Source organism: Zea mays, chromosome 7 (assembly GCF_902167145.1).
Source record: "Zea mays cultivar B73 chromosome 7, Zm-B73-REFERENCE-NAM-5.0, whole genome shotgun sequence".
Taxonomy (NCBI): Eukaryota; Viridiplantae; Streptophyta; class Magnoliopsida; order Poales; family Poaceae; genus Zea; species Zea mays.
In genome coordinates this window covers 172,111,922-172,129,252 of record NC_050102.1, presented here as the reverse complement: position 1 = coordinate 172,129,252, position 17,331 = coordinate 172,111,922, and the positions used below count along the sequence as shown (strand labels likewise).

Genomic DNA, 17,331 nt, shown 5'->3' with positions numbered 1-17,331 from the left:
GGGGCTGAAGCTATCTTGCCCACTGACCTGGAATACGGCTCCCCGAGGGCGAGGGCCTACACCGAACAAAGCAACCAAGCTAGCCGAGAGGAATCGCTGGACCAGCTGGAGGAAGCTCGGGACAAGGCCTTACTACACTCGGCGCGGTACCAACAGTCCCTGCGACGCTACCACGCCCGAGGGGTCCGGTCCCGAGAACTCCAGGTGGGCGATCTGGTGCCCCGGCTGCGGCAAGACGCCCGAGGGAGGCACAAGCTCACGCCCCCTGGGAAGGGCCATTCGTCATCGCCAAAGTTCTGAAGCCCGGAACATACAAGCTGGCCAACAATCAAGGCGAAATCTACGGCAACGCTTGGAACATCAAACAGCTACGTCGCTTCTACCCTTAAGATGTTTTCAAGTTGTTCATATACCTCGCACCTACGCAAAGTTTAGTCGTCAAGGAAGGGTCGGCCTAGCCTCGGCAAAGCCCGACCCTCCCTCGGGGGCTAAAAGGGGGGAGACCCCCTCTGCGTCGAATTTTTCCTCGAAAAAGGATCTCTTTTTAGCAGGATTTCTTTCGTGCTTCTTGACTACTTCGAAAAGCGGATCCTGGAAACGACGGAGTACACGTAAGCAGCCAAGGCTGACCGAGCCGAGGGACTCCTACGCCTCCGGGATACGGATACCTCACTCATCACCTTCTGCGATAAGTAACTTGCGCTCGGATAAAGCGACTCCGTGGACCGAACAAGTCTTCACGTTCGGAAGCTCTCCTGCCGAAGCAGTCCTTCAAGCTTTCTCGGCTAAGTCGGGGACAGGGCCTCATGGACGGGTGAAAGTACGCGTAAGCGGCAAGGCTGACCGAGCCGAGGGATTCCCACGCCTCTGGGATACGGATACCTCACTCGTCCCTTCCGCGAAAAGCAACTCTCGCTCACACAAACATCCCTGTTACCGACAGAGTCCAGATGCTCGAAACAAGAGGAAAAAAGGCGCAGCTTCGCAAGCGTGGCGAGGGTGTGTTTTTTCTGGCCTCGGCGGCCGCAGAAAGCACACGCTACAAGATGATCTGATCCTGCAGGCTCGGGTCTTCACGCTGAAGGGAGCCGTAGCACCCTCGGCATCGACGACGTCTTCAGCAAAGCCCGACCCAGCCTCGGGCGGCGACGCGGCCCAGGGACTCCTCCGGGAATCCGGCCCGAGCAGGCGGCTTCCAAGGGCGCCAGCCCGGCCCGAGGCCTCGACTGATCGACTTTGGCGTCGGCTCCGCTGACGGACAACACGGCTAGGCTCCGGCCAACCAGGTTCCCATTCTCGAGCCAACTCCGCCTCTGTTCATACTGATATCGCTACCCCTGGCCTCGGTCCACCGAAGGGCGGCCGAGGGGTCTCTTTAACTAAGCTAGAGGAGCCCCAGACAACAAAGGCCGAACGGGCTGAGGGATTCCTACGCCTCCGGGATACGGATACCTCACCCGTCACCTTAACACGGGGCGACTCATGCTTGGTAAAGCGGTTCAGATAATCAACAGGCGAGACTTAGTGCTCGAAAATGAGGAAAAGACACGGCTCCGTGCCGAAATTACATACATGTTCAGGCCCCGACAACCACAATGAACAAAAAAACGCTGGCATTCAAAGTGCCATTGCGAACGGAACTCCGGTTCCCCTCTCCGCAGGTACGAACGACCCCACTCCATGGGAAAGGCCTGCGGAGCAACAGAAGACCGACGGCCGGCCCGCCGCCGCCCATCCTGACTACGGCGACAGTGGGTCGGCGCTGTTGCGATCTTGCCCTCGCCCCCGCCGACGCTCGAGGGGCGAGGACAAGCACGCCGGCGCGGTGGCCCGGGGCGCGGGTGGTGGCAGTGATCCCGTCGGTGACGGGGACTTCTCGAGCCGCCTCCGCCTCGGCGCCGATGGCGGGGACACCAGCCCCCCGGCAGATCCCCACTCAAATCCTCCCAAACGAGTGGGGCGCCGGCCTCCGCGCAAGGGCGTCGTCCCAGTGCAAAAGCAGGACCACCCCAGAACACGAACGCCGCCTTAACGGCGCGCGGAATCGTGGGTGGTCCTCCCGTGCACACGATGCGGCGGTCACCCTCCGGCAGGAGGGGCCGCCGGAAGCCCGGCCGACGACTCCGACACGCTGGAGGTGACGACGCCCGCCGTCGATCAGCCCCACGTTGTCTAAGTCCGCGCCGTCCGCAGGGCCAGCGAGCGCCTCCACCCCCAAACGCCGTGGGAAGGGGCGACCCGCGGACCCTCGCGGAAGGTAGAGCGCCGGCTCAGCATGGTTCTCGCCCCAGCGGGGATGATGAACATCCTTGAAGCTGAGGGTGGGACCAAGATCGCAGCCCGACTTGCTCTTCCCCACCCAGAAACCGGCGGTCACCGTCCTGGATGATCGACGGCATGGGGGTACGGCCGGGCCGGCTGATGAAAATCCTTGAAGCCGAACGATGGCTGAGAGGTACCAACTCCCATGGAGTTGCATTCCTCCAACGAGGAGGCAGAAAGGCGGCGGATACCCCCCATCCGGGGGCTTGGAAGATGGGAAGACACGACGCTTAAGGGAGGAAGAAGACATGGTTGCCTTCCGAAAGGAGCCTCCCTCCTTTTAAAGGCAACCCTCCCTACGTGCGCCCCCAGGCGCCACAGGCTGAGTCTTCTCCAACACGCTCCAAGGCCCTCCCCTGCGACTCGGGGGCTGGGTCCCACATGTCATGCAAGCCGGCTCAGGGCAGAAGAAGCCAAACCGCCGTGCGTGGTGCGCACGACTGTCCAGCGGTTACAAGCGACCCCCCATTTTCGCCCAGACCAACGGGTAGAAGGGGCGGACAGCCATGCAGGCGGCATGCAACCGCGCCAGGTGGACGCGCTTCTCCAACTTCTGACGCGTCAGCTTGGGAACCCAGGCCCACGCGTCGAGCAACCGGCGCGCCAGTTGCTGCATGCAAACAACCGCACCGCCACTTGTGCCACCATCGCGCCTCTTCGGTTGCGGAGCCAATGCCGTGACTCGAGGCGACCCAACTGCGCCAGCCTGGCGCGTCGGTTAAAGCAACCGAAAGTGGGCCGGCAGTAATAGCGGTGGCAGGCGGGCGGGCGCAGCGGTCACGTCGTCAGCCAGGCTCACGTCCCATCCCGGGACGGCAAGAGAGCCTCCTCTCACGGCGTGGAAACGGTGCACCCATGACCCGTTCCTCGAACGGATCGCACGCGCGCAACGGCCGCCCCGCCAGCCACTCGCCCCATCGCATTTGCTCCGCGGCGGGACAGGCGGCGTCTCTGACGGGAGGAGCGCGCGACGCTTCACCTTCGCCATAATAACCGCGTCAGAAAAGGTACGCCACGTCGTTCGATTTCGTATCCTTTTCCGTTTTCCTCTTTCTCTATCTCTTGCAACAGGGACCGGGAAAGGGGGATACCCCGAAAGGGATCCTTCTCCGCGAAGGAACCGGGCTCCGAGCCCCCCACTACTGATCAGGGGTTCGAAGGCTGGCCCTCCGAAGGGTTCAACAGCCGCCTCAGATCGCGTGGGCCCGACACCCACTACTGGTCAGGGGTTCGAAGGCCAGCCCCCCGAAGGGTTCCATGGCCGCCTCAGGCTACTCGGGCTCCGCGCCCATTACTGATCAGGGGTTCGAAGGCTGGCCCCCGAAGGGTTCACAGTCGCCTCAGACACCGAGCGAGGGATGACCAGGGGTACGTTCGATACATAACCGAGGCTCGGGCTGCGCTCCCGAGGTACCCTAGGACATTTCCGAGACCAGCGGGAACGATCTTGTAACGGAATCCCATCGGAGGGAGGCATCGAGCCCTCGGACCCCGTCGCCAGGGGACCGGGTCCGGCAAATCACCCGCAGGTACTTTTGGGCGTGCCTCTGGGCCCCTAGCCGACCCCCAACGAACGGGGCACGGACGTCCACTCGGATTACCCGCTTGCAGCTCACCGGAGACACCATGTTCGGTGCCCATCGAGGGTAACATGGCGCACTCCCCCCACCTCCTTGCGGAAAGGCGACGTAGGGGCGTATGTAAAAAGTCGAGTCTGTCCCTGATCGTCCTCTCGCCCTGTGCGGAGGCTCGGGGGCTGCTCTCGCAAAAACCGGCTCCGGCCAAATCGTTGACAGCGTCAACATACCAGCCCGAGAGCTTGGGCCCCGACCGTGCACCCGGGCTACGGCCAGTTCGCATGAGGGAACGACCAGGCCAGCCAAAGCGTTACGCGAGATATTAAGACCTCGAAGGAGTGAAACCACTCCTCCGAGGCCTCGGGGGCTACACCCGGCGGGTGCGCTCGCGCGCACCCGCCGGAACGAAAGACAACCGAGAAAGGCTGGTCCCCTTGCAAAAAAGTGCGACAAAAGCCTCCAAGCGAGTGCTAACACTCCCTTCGAGGCTCGGGGGCTACTGTCGGGGACCATAATTAGGGGTACCCTCAAGACGCCTAATTCTCAGCTGGTAACCCCCATCAGCATAAAGCTGCAAAGGCCTGATGGGTACGATTAAGTCAGGGATCAGTCCACACGAGTGACCCGATCACGCTTCACCCGAGCCTAGCCTCGGCCAAGGGCAGCCGACCTCGAGAGACTTCCGTCTCGCCCGAGGCCCCCTTTTTATGGCGGACACATCACCGGCTCGCCCGAGGCCTTGGCTTCGCTCAGAAGCAACCTTGACTAAATCACCACACCGACTGACCAAATTGCAGGGGCATTTAACGCAAAGGTGGCCTGACACCTTTATCCTGACACGCGCCCCCGGCAGAGCCGAAGTGACCGTCGTCACTCCACCGCTCCACTAACCAGTCTGACAGAGGGACAGCGCCGCCTGCGCCACTCCGACTGCAGCGCCACTCGACAGAGTGAGCCTGACCGGCAGTCAGGTCTTGACAAAGGCGCCACGGCGAACTCCGCTCCGCCCGACCCCAGGGCTCGGACTCGGGCTAAGACCCGGAAGACGGCGAACTCCGCTCCGCCCGACCCCAGGGCTCGGACTTGGGCTAAGACCCGGAAGACGGCGAACTCCGCTCCGCCCGACCCCAGGGCTCGGACTCGGGCTAAGACCCGGAAGACGGCGAACTCCGCTCCGCCCGACCCCAGGGCTCGGACTCGGGCTAAGACCCGGAAGACGGCGAACTCCGCTCCGCCCGACCCCAGGGCTCGGACTCGGGCTAAGACCCGGAAGACGACGAACTCCGCTCCGCCCGACCCCAGGGCTCGGACTCGGGCTAAGACCCGGAAGACGGCGAACTCCACTCCGCCCGACCCCAGGGCTCGGACTCGGGCTAAGACCCGGAAGACGGCGAACTCCGCTCCGCCCGACCCCAGGGCTCGGACTCGGGCTAAGACCCGGAAGACGACGAAACTCCGCTTCGCCCGACCCCAGGGCTCGGACTCCGCCATGGCCTCGGCCGAACGACTTCCGCCTCGCCCGACCCCCTGACTCGGGCTCGGCCACGGCAACGGAAGGCAGACTCAACCTCGGCTTCGGAGGAACCCCCACGTCGCCCTGCCTAGGGCACAGACCGCCACGTCAGCAGGAAGCGCCATCATCATCCTACCCCGAATCGACTCGGGTCACGGAGAACAAGACCGGCGTCCCATCCGGCCAGCTCCACCGGAGGGGCAATGATGGCGCTCCACAAGCCCTATGACGACGGCGGCCCCCAGCTCTCTTACGGAAGCAGAACGACGTCAGCAGGGACTCGACCGCTCCAACAGTTGTCCCTCCGCCAGGCTCCGCCGCACCTCCGACAGCCACGACATCACGCCAGCAGGGTGCCCAGATCTCTCCGGCTGCCACATTGGCATGTACCTAGGGCGCTAGCTCTCCCTCCGCTAGACACGTAGCACTCTGCTACACCCCCCATTGTACACCTGGATCCTCTCCTTACGACTATAAAAGGAAGGACCAGGGCCTTCTCAGAGAAGGTTGGCCGCGCGGGACCGAGGACGGGACAGGCGCTCTCTTGGGGCCGCTCGCTTCCCTCACCCGCGTGGACGCTTGTAACCCCCCTACTGCAAGCACACCCGACCTGGGCGCGGGACGAACACGAAGGCCGTGGGACTTCCACCTCCCTCACGCTCGACTCCGGCCACCTCGCCTCTCCCCCCTTCGCGCTCGCCCACGCGCTCGACCCATCTGGGCTGGGGCACGCAGCACACTCACTCGTCGGCTTAGGGACCCCCCTGTCTCGAAACGCCGACAATCGTTGTCTTTTCTCTTTCTTTCTTGTTGCTCAAGACTTCATCTTATTTGCTTTCGACACTTCATACTCGAAACTTTCCTCACGCCGAGGTTGGTGATCTTTGGTTTGCACTTTTGCTACACACTTTTATAGATGAAACTTTTGTACCCGAAGGCTAGCTTCGCATGTCCTTTGTTTTGTACTACTTCGACTGAAAGCCAACTTCGTCTGCCTTTCCCATGTCGAAGTAAAGGCAATTTGAGGACCTTCGGCAAAGGTAGGTCCCCAACAATAAACACACAAAAACACCAAATCATTGTTATTCTTTACAATGTTTAGATAATCTATTGCACTAGCATATATTGATGCCACAAACTACTACTACCTTGAAGTGGGACTTTTTTCGTGCATTCACCCTCCAACACGTCTCCTCTGTCACCCTCTCCATCCAGTCCAAAAAAGGGATGTAGGTGGGGCGCCGGGGTTCAAACCCCATTTGTTTGAAGAATCGAAGGGAGCTCACGTCTAACCAGTACAACTCTCGTTCGTATGTGTTATATATCCACACCTTAAAGCAATATCAATTTCATTTCTCTGCATAGGTCGCACACTTTACCCATGAGCCGTGATTCTCTTTTTGCCTCAGGTCGATCAAACCCTCAAACACTCCAAGGTGAGTCGACAAGGTTTCACTACGTAGCCTTTACAAAGATTCTCCTGGTGTGTAGTTTCCCATTAGGCTTCGCTAGTCGTACAAACACAATACTCCTTCCTAAGGTGGGTGACTAACGAAAACGAATCGAATGAACCTTGGAAAACAAATCATCGTGTCTTTGTGTTGTTTACTCTTCTCGGTTTTTTCTTCCTCTCCCCTCTCAAAAGTTTTCTTGCTCAATCATTTTGAGTTAGCTCCTAAAGTTATCTACGTTGGTTAAGCAATTCGTGGCAAGAGAAATTATCTTCCGCACTCCGATTTAATTATTATTCATTATAACGTTAACCTCGGTTAAAGTTCGTGTTCAAAGTTTATAATTTTTAGGTTTCGCCTATTTACCCCCTCTAGGCGACTTTCAGGTTAGAGACGAGCACTCTATTCCTAAAGGCTATGGTTTAAATCCCAGCGGGTGTGCTCCATTTTTTATATTCGTTGGGCGCGTGTGGGGATGCGGGCGACGCTCGCTGGACACGTGGATAGGAGACGATGCACGACGATGGGAGTGAGACCAGTTCGATGCCACTTGTTGCCCTCTAGTTACTTTACGAAGGGTGTTGGACCCTATGTTCTATGGTCTAACGGTTGACTGACTAAGAACATCGAACTTTACACAAATATAGACATTGGGGTGACTACGATAACATTCAAACGTCTAGTACATGTGGTATGATTTGGAGTTGTCAGACCCAAGGTGATAGTCCAACAATGTTCGTCGGACAGTCCGACAGTGGTCGTCGGATAGTCTGACGACCTCGCAGAATGCACAATAACAATTCTAAGGGTTAGTTTCCCATTGTAACCATATAAATAGAGCTTGTGCGGATTTACGGTGAGTATCCTAGCTTTTCAACTTGATATATATATCCTAGTAAGCCAAAGAAAACATCTTCCACTCACATCTAGAGATAGTGCATCATGTTGTTGTACTTAGTGGCACTAGTTATCATATTGAGCCATGGGTTTCTTGTTACTCTTGGTGGTTGTAACCACCTAGATGGTTTGGAGGCAATGAAGGATCGTTGAGTGGCTTTGGTGAATGTTGTTGGACCAACTCTAGTGATATCATCGCTTGTTAGAGTGCCTCATTATAGTGATTCGTATGACGCCCTTTCTAGGCTTGGCTTCCTACCCCCAATTAGTGCATGAATCATTTAGCTTGGACTCGTCGTGGCGAGAATGTATGCTGTCGCAGACAAACGTCAAGGATAAATAGCTTGTCATCTCTTGCCCCGTTTAGTTTGCAGTCCTAACTATCCTTGCTATTACATATACTTGTTAATAGTTTATTATGTTTCTCTTGTCCAACTCATAGCTTGTCGTATTCATTCATATCCTTTGCAAGCTTTTAGTTTATCTAGAGAAATTGTCTTAAGTAAAACTAGAGCAAAGTGATCGCTTTTGTATATCAATTATATTGACTCTACCTGTTTTGTTAGTCGTGTAAGAACTTTTTGTAGGATATTCACTCCACCTCTAGCCATCTATGTCCTTTCATCCGTCACCACTGCAGAATGTTCTGTGAAATCATCTACAAACTTAGAGGGTGTTTGAATGCAATAAAACTAATAATTAGTGGCTAAAATTAGTTGAAACATCCAAACACTCTATCTAATAGTTCAGCTATTAGCTATTTTTGGAAAATTAGTTAATAGTTAGATAGTTATTTGTTAGCTAGCTAATTTAACTAACAATTTTTAGCTAACTAACTATAAGTTCTAGTGCATTCAAACACCCCCTTAGAAAGATCATGAGTCATGGACTAGGTTTACGATGCATCCACCATTACCACGGACCATCCGAATAGATATTTGTATCAACACCTTCCCAACCCAAGAGTAACCTTGCAGTCATGGATCATTTGTCGCACACATGGCTGATCGTCCACGAGCACAACATATATCCAATGGTGAATATTCTTTTCTTTCGGTCAAATTTAAACTGTTGAATCTTTATAAAATTCAACGTGGATATTTTTCTATCTCTTAATTAATCTCGTAATTTTTACGCTATCTTCGTAAATACGAAAGATTATTTTGATTTTATTCTATTAATACAATAGGTAGATAGACCGTGACAAGTCCATGGAAGCAAGGAGACAAATTCAAAGACCACTGCCCAAGCAAGCCAGTAGCCCGTTTCTCTTTCTCGTCTGCCCCCTGTGCAGTCAGCAATTCAGCATTATACTTAGCAATTAGTACAAAGGTTTGAACCCAAGCCATAGGCCATAGCTCCGTGTATGACGAATTGAGCCGTAGTGCGGTTTCCAGTAAACGCTGGAATTCAATTCATTCAAATGCCAGGCCCGGGACCGGGAGCAACAATGACAGCCGGTAGCAGCGGTTGGCGTGCTCGTCGTCGCCCACATGCGGGCCTCCAGCCACTACTAGATAACTTGCGATAAGTGTCAAAGATTTTTCTCTGATTACTTCATCTCTCCCCGTGAAGAAAACGTTGGGTAATAAGGGAAGCGGGCAAGAACCAGAGGAAGAGAGAGCGCACCCGCGTGTGGATGTGGAGGCTGCTCGCCGCTCGGCCCGTCGTCCCCGTCGCCAGTGCTTCCGCTTCGCCTCTGTGTCTTCCATGATTCGAGAAGCAAAGCCATGTCTCCCCTGCTCCTCGGGTTCCTCGGCTTACTCCTCGTCGCAGGTTAGGATTCGGCGCTCCCATGCCACCACTCGGCACTCGCCCCAAGTTCTTTTCTCTCTTCTGCCGCCGTGTTCCTCGCGTGGGACTCGAATTGCGCGTCTAACTGTGGCGATCGCGTGTCCTCTCCCTCCTGAAGGTGAGTTGGTGGTTGTGCCCACCGGTGCGCAGAACAGCGACGGTGGCGACGACGACAAGGAGGTGCTGGTGGAGCTCAAGCACTTCCTGCAGGACAACAACAAGGTGAACCGCGGCGCCTACGACGCGTGGCAGGAGTCCGACGCGTCGCCGTGCGAATGGCACGGGGTGCAGTGCGACACGGCCGACCGCGTCACGGCGCTGGACCTGTCCGGCTCGAGCATCTCCGGCCCGGCGTTCGGCAACTTCTCGCGGCTGCCCGCGCTCGCCAGGCTCGACCTCTCTGACAACACCATCTGCGCCGCGGGCGACATCGGCCAATGCCTCGGCCTCGTGCACCTCAACCTCTCCCACAACCTCATCAACGGCTCGCTGGACCTGTCCGGCCTCACCAGGCTGCAGACACTCGACGTGTCGGGGAACCGGCTGTCGGGCGGCGTCGCGGCCAACTTCACGGCGATGTGCGCCGACCTGGCCGTCTTCAACGCCTCCACCAACGGGCTCACGGGCAATATCACCGGCATGTTCGACGGCTGCGCCAGGCTCCAGTACGTCGACCTCAGCTCGAACAACTTCACCGGCGAGCTGTGGCCCGGCGTTACGAGGTTCACGCAGTTCAGCGCAGCCGAGAACAATCTCACCGGGAGCGTACCGCCGACCACGTTCCCCGACGGCTGCAAGCTCGAGTCATTGGACCTGTCAGCAAATTACCTCACTGGAAGCTTCCCGGACTCCATCGCCAAGTGCGCGAACCTGACGTACCTATCACTCTGGGGGAATGTCTTCAACGGCTTCATACCGGCCGGAATTGGGAAGCTTCCCGTGCTCGAGACGCTGGTTCTAGGCAAGAACAGCTTCGATCGCCGGATACCGTCGGCGCTGACGAACTGTACGAAGCTTCAGTTCTTGGACATCAGCAGCAACATGTTTGGAGGGGACGTACAAGACACCTTTGGCAGGCTTGCGAGTCTGAGGTACCTTGTGCTGCACCACAACAACTACACTGGCGGCATCGTCACCTCCGGCGTGCTCCAGCTACCGCTGCTCGCGAGGCTGGACCTCAGCTTCAACGAGTTCTCCGGCGAGCTCCCTCCCGAGGTGGCTGACATGAAGAGCCTCAAGTACCTGATGCTTGCCTACAACCAATTCTCCAGCGGGATACCGCCGGCGTACGGCCGTCTCACCGAGCTCCAAGCGCTGGACTTGTCGTATAACGAGCTCTCCGGCCGGATACCGGCGACCATAGGGAACCTCACGTCGCTTTTGTGGCTGATGCTCGCTGGGAATCAGCTATCCGGAGAGATTCCGTCGGAAATCGGCAAATGCGCCAGCTTGCTCTGGTTGAACCTGGCCGACAACAACCTGACCGGGAACATCCCACCGGAGATGGCAAACATAGGGAGGAACCCCGGCCCGACGTTCGCCAAGAACCGGAATGGTTCAAGCGTGCTCGCCGGCTCCGGCGACTGTCAAGCCATGAGGCGGTGGATCCCGGCGAGCTACCCTCCGTTCAGCTTCGTGTACTCCATCATGACTCGGGAGAACTGCCGCAGCATATGGGACCGAATCCTCAAGGGATACGGCATCGTTCCGGTCTGCACCAACCCTTCGTCGCCGGTGAGGTCCTACACGATCTCCGGGTACGTGCAGCTGTCCAGGAACCAGCTGTCAGGAGATATACCTCCGGAGATCGGCGCGATGGTGAACCTGAGCCTGCTCCACCTCGACGGCAACCGGCTCACCGGAATGCTGCCAGCGGAGATCAGCAGGCTCCCGCTCGTCGTGCTGAACGTCTCGAGAAACAACATCTCAGGCGCGATCCCGTCGGAGATCGGCCGCATCCTGTGCCTCGAGATGATGGACCTGTCCTACAACAACTTCTCCGGCGAGCTGCCGGGGACTCTGAGCCAGCTCACGGACCTGACCAAGTTCAACGTGTCGTACAACCCACTTCTCACAGGCAGCGTCCCCACCACCGCCCAATTCGGCACCTTCGACGAGCGATCCTTCCTCGGCGACCCACTCATCTCATTCGGGACGGGCACCGGTAAGCAGCCACCTCCGGAAGCTGCGGGACCTCGAAGGTCCGGCATGAGTCCAAGAAGCATCGCGGTGTGGTTCCTGTTCTCCCTCCTCGCCGCCTTCGTCACCGGGGCCTTGGTGTTCTTCATGGCCAACCTGCGTGCGCGGTTCCCCGTGGAGCAAGACCCGGACCCCGAGTCGTTCTCGTTTGAGAACCCCAAGTGCAGCTCCAGGAAGTGCTCCTTGCAGATGTCGACGCCGTCCGGGTCATCGTCGTCGGCGACCGGGTGCTCCTCCTCCTCCTCCTCCTCGACAGAGGGCGTGAAGGTGTTCCAGCTCGGCAGTACCGCGTTCACCTACCGCGACGTGGTGGCGGCCACGGGGAACTTCTCGGAGCACCTGGTGATCGGGCGCGGCGGCTCCGGCGTGGTGTACCGCGGCGTGCTCCCCGACGGGCGCACCGTGGCGGTGAAGAAGCTCGCGAGGCCGCGCGACGACGGCGACGGCGACGGCGACTGCGAGCGCGAGTTCCGCGCCGAGATGGAGGTGCTCGCCGACCGGATGGGGTCGTCGTGGCCGCACCCGAACCTGGTGACGCTGTACGGGTGGTGCCTGTCCGGGTCGGGCAAGGTCCTGGTGTACGAGCACCTGGACGGCGGCAGCCTGGAGTCGCTGGTCGGCGACACGGCGGCGTTCGGGTGGGGGCGGCGGCTGGAGGCGGCGGTCGGCGTGGCGCGCGCGCTGGTGTTCCTGCACCACGAGTGCCGGCCCGCGGTGGTGCACCGCGACGTGAAGGCCAGCAACGTGCTGCTGGACCGGGACGGGCGCGCCAGGGTGACGGACTTCGGGCTGGCCCGCGTGGTCCGCCCCGGCGACACGCACGTGAGCACGGTGGTGGCCGGGACCGTCGGGTACGTGGCCCCCGAGTACGGGCAGACGTGGCGCGCCACGACCAAGGGCGACGTGTACAGCTACGGCGTGCTGCTGATGGAGCTCGCCACGGGCCGGCGCGCCGTGGACGGCGCCGAGGACGAGTGCCTGGTGGAGTGGGCCCGGCGGATGGCCAGAGAAGGGTGGAGTTCGGCGGGCGCCGTCGTCGGCACCGTGTCCTGGGAGCTCCTGATGCTCGGCATGCGGTGCACGGCGGACGCGCCGCAGGAGCGCCCCGACATGCCGGACGTGCTCGCCGCGCTGCTGGACGTGGGCGAGCACGGCGGCACGCGGCTCGAATTCACGTGACAGACAATTTTTGTTCCACGTTCCTCTTGTTTGCTCACGTGTATCTGGTTTGTTTTTAGGTGTTGGAGTATATTAGTTCGCCATTGATTCATAATGTGGATAACAGAGGTAGGAGAGGCCTAGGTAGATGGAATCTTGCAGTAGCAGTACATAGGATAAAGAAGACACGTTCGTTGTACATTCTCATCATGCAAACGTAGCACAACTTGTTGATTTTACGGCTTCCGTGCAGTTGCAAAGTGGCAGCGTCCCTTTCCTCGTACCTCGGGAGCATTCGCCCGCCGTCGCTTCCGGTTCTGAAATTGCAATTGTCTGAACCTGAACCTCAACACGCATTTCACGCACGCACGCACGCCGGCCTACGATTCTACGAACGTCGCGGCGTGCCGTACAAGCGATTAATGCGTCCGGTCAAAGACCACTAGACATTTAATAGAAGCGATTCAGGCGTCAATGCACGTGAAGGGGGCGGCGGCTTTCGCGAGTACTCCAAGTCTCTGGTCTTCACAAGGCACTGTAGCATATATTTGCAAGCCGTTATAGTGGAGCATGCCGCACGTGTTGAACTGCATCGATGCATACTAGTCGGATAGGTCCATGGCCGGATGTGAACACAAAGCTGAACAGGGTGAAAAACAAAATGCCCGGCAAGGCCGCAGGCGCGGCAACCTCGAGTGAGTGGTGGGCCTTGGCAGCAACGATCCAAACGCGTGCGTGCACGCCGAACCAAGCAAGCACTTTGCTTCGACCTTTTTCCAAACAAATCCCTTCCAAAATACCCTTGCAAACTAATAGTATCTCCTAGTGACGGGCACGGGCAGTCGGCCACCCGATGGATGAGCGTGCTCTGCTCTGCGCAGCGCCCTGCCGCCCACGGCCCACCCAATCTGCGCGTCGTTTTTCCCCCCGCATTTGCCGGTCCACGAAAGCGGCCGCGCGGGCCCCGCTGCCGGAAGAGACAGGAAGGCACCAAACCAAACCAAAGACGCTCCCGGCTTGATTTGGAGACGAGAACCGGCCGACCAGCCTGCGGGACCGACAGCGATGGCCGCGCCACGCGCGCTTGCCATGCCACTTGACGTCTCCACCTCTCTTCTATTCTCGAGACCAGATACCGGTCCACAGATCGTACGGTCGCGACGTCGTGTCAGGTAAAGTTTAATCCATCGTTAAATAACATGTTAAATATGGACTGATTCAAAAAAAATCTAATAGATTCTACTCGTTATTTAGTCTCTGTTAGTTTTTGTCAGGCTATGCCTATAATTAATCCAACCACGGGCCGTATTCCTGCTCCACGCCTCCGCCTGTGATCGCCAACCGCGGATGGCTGGGCCGGACCAGGACCGGAATAGTACCGGACCCTACGGTTAGTGGGACAAAGGATAAAGGAACACGCGTATCGATCTGGATTTATTAGCCCTCTAACCTTCTCGTTGGAATGATGAATAAAGTAAACGAGTATGTCGCAGGGATGAATATGGGTGATGGTGAGTTCATGCAGGTTGGCTCGTGATGATGACGAGACAGGTCGGGTGTTCAAGGTCATGTGGAGAATTGATACTCGGTGAACTTTTACCGATTTTTTTTGGTTTTTTACCATTTTTATACCAAAACTTATATTTATACTATTGGTCGTTTTATTTCAGTATTTAGAGTCGAAGCTCGGTAGCAAAGAGCTCGGCGCCATATGCTATGGTGTCGAGCTCTGACGTGGCAGCGACGAGCAAGGCTTGTATGGACGCTGATATAGCCGTAGCTCGGCGTCATAGATCTTGGCGCCAAGCTAGGGATTTACCAACGCGCTGGGATCCTCCTGCCCATTTTCTTCCCTGTCGCGCCGTCTTCCTCGCCGCCCCGCCGCGTAGGAACGCCGCCCCGCACCGCCGCCGAGCCTCGCATCGCTCCTCCAAGCCCCGCACCGCCGCCGAGCTCCGCTGCCGAGGTCCCCGCCGAGCCTTGCAGTCGGACCTCCTCCCCGCGATCGAGCCCTACGCCTAGGTTCGCCGTCAATGTCACACGCCTAGTATATTCATTACAATAAGTTATCTATGTTTATTTTGTTTAGCTTGCTAGTTTAGTTACTTAGTTTAGTTAGTTTAGTTGCATAGTTTATTTCGTTTTGCTTAGTATATTTAGTATATTTAGATTGCTACTTAGTTGTTAATGAATATATTTTGAAAAACTCATGAGATGTCAGCCATCGTACTGTTTTCTGTGTTGGAAAGTGTGGATGTCAGCCATCGTGATGGTCGTTTCTCTGTAGGTTTTAGAAACCTCATCATGTGGGGGAGGTGCTGCCGAATTTTTTTACTGAAACGACTATGTTATTTTTTGCAGATAGGAGGCCATCCAATTCCATATCCTCCGCCATCGGTAGCTTGACTACATCGCGACCTCAGGTTTACTCGTTGTGTACACAATATTAATCAATTATATAAGTGTTTGATGTGGTTACTTATTTATTAGTATATAGTTAGTATTAAGTGTTTAGGCATTATTAGATTAGTAAGTATATAGGTAGTAGTAAGTAGTTATATGTTAGTAAGTACCTATTACTTATTGTAATAAGTTCTAGGCATTAGTAGATGGGTATAGTAATAAGTTAGGCATTAGTTGATAGTGTTAGTCATGTACCATCTTTAATGGTTATTGAATTATGAATCCATATTTGCAATAGATGGACACCCTAGTGACACTATACCATGGAGGAAGCGTGGAGGAAGATGTTTATGGGAATGTTAGTTTTGATGGAATGAAGAAGGTGACAGTTATGTTTGATGAAAGGCCCTCTTTTGGCCAGATTTTCGCTAGGGCTTGTAAGGAGATTAGTTGCAACTTAAACGACCCTGGCATATCATTGAGGGTTTATTGTCCCATGTTGCATCTGGGACAATTGTCAGACGGTTGATCTCCATTGGCTCTGAAAATGACTGAGCGAAATATGTCAAAATTGTGAATACGATTGTTCCTCCATGTTTGGATGTGGTCGTTCGAAGGTTATTCTTTAGTCATTGCGATGCTTCAGTAGGGTTATCTCCATAAATGTCAAATGCATCTCATAGAGGCTCCTTTGCCTGAGCTTCTTGAAGAAGTGGTTGTTGTGCCAGATGCGCAATCGGGCCCGAACGAGGTTGAGATTTCTCGTCCAGTTCGTGGCGTTTGTGGGTCATCGAATCCGGTAGTACCCCCAGGAGATCCCATTGACCCAAGATAATCCTAGTAAGTGTCTTTAACATGTTATTCATATGCATCTTTAATTCGTTTGATTAGACTTTAATGTAGTATTTGCTCCTTCGACGCGACGCAGGAGTTCCACAACTAGATAATGGTGATTATCTTCGTGTGCCCCTATCATCCAATATGGACCACATATGTAGGGCCTCAAATAGTGTTGATGTTCAGATTGAGGATGAGGAAGAGCCATATGAGGCTGCACGGGGCTTAGATTCTGATGATGACCGTCCGGTTCAAGAATTGACCGAGCAAGAAATAGAACTCATCAGACGCAGAAGGACGGGATGATGAACTGCTAGAGGCTCCGGATAACGCCGATAGCATTGAGATAAAGGTAGGCTTAATTTTCAAGGACCTGTCTACACTGAGATGATGCCTACAGGAATATTTCGTGAACCGCAAGAGGTCGTTCAAGGTGAGATACTCGTATGCATAGCGTCGTTATACAGTTGTGTGCAAGGTGTCTGATTGTAATTGAAGGGTATGTGCCCGCAGGCAGAAGAAAACTGGAAAGTCTAAGATCACAAAAATTGTAGGTCCACACACTTGTGCCCAGACAGAGCTGAGCTATAAGCATCGTCAGTTGACATCTACCCTTTGTGAAAATGCTATTGGGGACATCAAAGGGTCAGACAAACTTAAAGGTGAAGTCAATTATGACCATGACTCGGGAGTTGTTTGGTTACATGATCAAGTATGCGAAAGCATGGAAGGCAAAGCAACGAGCATGGAAAATAATTTACGGGGACGGGGAGGAGGGTTACGAGAAGTTGCCAGCATTGTTCAATGCATTAAAAGCAAAAAACTCATGCATGCATTACGAGTACATCCCTAAACCTAACAAATGGAGGAATGACAGAGAGATGTTCTTTCGTGCTTTCTGGTGTTTCTTGCAGTGCGTAGAGACCTTCAGACATTGTCGTCTCGTGCTCTCTATTAATGATACTTTTCTGTTTTCTAAGTATAAAGGCACATTGTTAGTTGTAATTTCATGTGACACAAGCAACACATTGGTTCCTTTGGCATTTGCTTTGGTGGAGAGAGAGAACGGAGATAGTTGGTCTTGGTTCTTGGGAGATAGTTGGTCTTGGTTCTTGTTCGAATCCATGTCGTGGACGTTCTTGCGATTTGTTCGGATCCATGTCGTGGGCCCTGGTCGGTA

At 55.5% G+C, this 17,331-nt stretch overlaps 1 protein-coding gene across 1 annotated transcript; it reads left to right on the top strand.

Moving 5' to 3' along the window:
• Nucleotides 1–8,997: 8,997 nt before the first annotated feature.
• LOC103633392 (probable LRR receptor-like serine/threonine-protein kinase At1g74360) lies at nucleotides 8,998–13,150 on the top strand. The gene is made up of 2 exons (XM_008655099.3): nucleotides 8,998–9,536; nucleotides 9,673–13,150. Exons 1-2 carry the CDS (start codon nucleotides 9,491–9,493, stop codon nucleotides 12,930–12,932), a joined length of 3,306 nt encoding a protein of 1,101 aa, XP_008653321.1. The 5' UTR covers nucleotides 8,998–9,490; the 3' UTR covers nucleotides 12,933–13,150.
• The last annotated feature ends 4,181 nt before the right edge of the window (nucleotides 13,151–17,331 follow it).

Bases quoted from the DNA above. Each gene is read 5' to 3' on its own strand.
- LOC103633392 (XM_008655099.3), top strand. From the start codon at position 9,491: ATGTCTCCCCTGCTCCTCGGGTTCCTCGGCTTACTCCTCGTCGCAG. The intron at 9,537-9,672 runs GTTAGGATTCGG...TCCCTCCTGAAG, and splicing joins CGGCTTACTCCTCGTCGCAG to GTGAGTTGGTGGTTGTGCCC.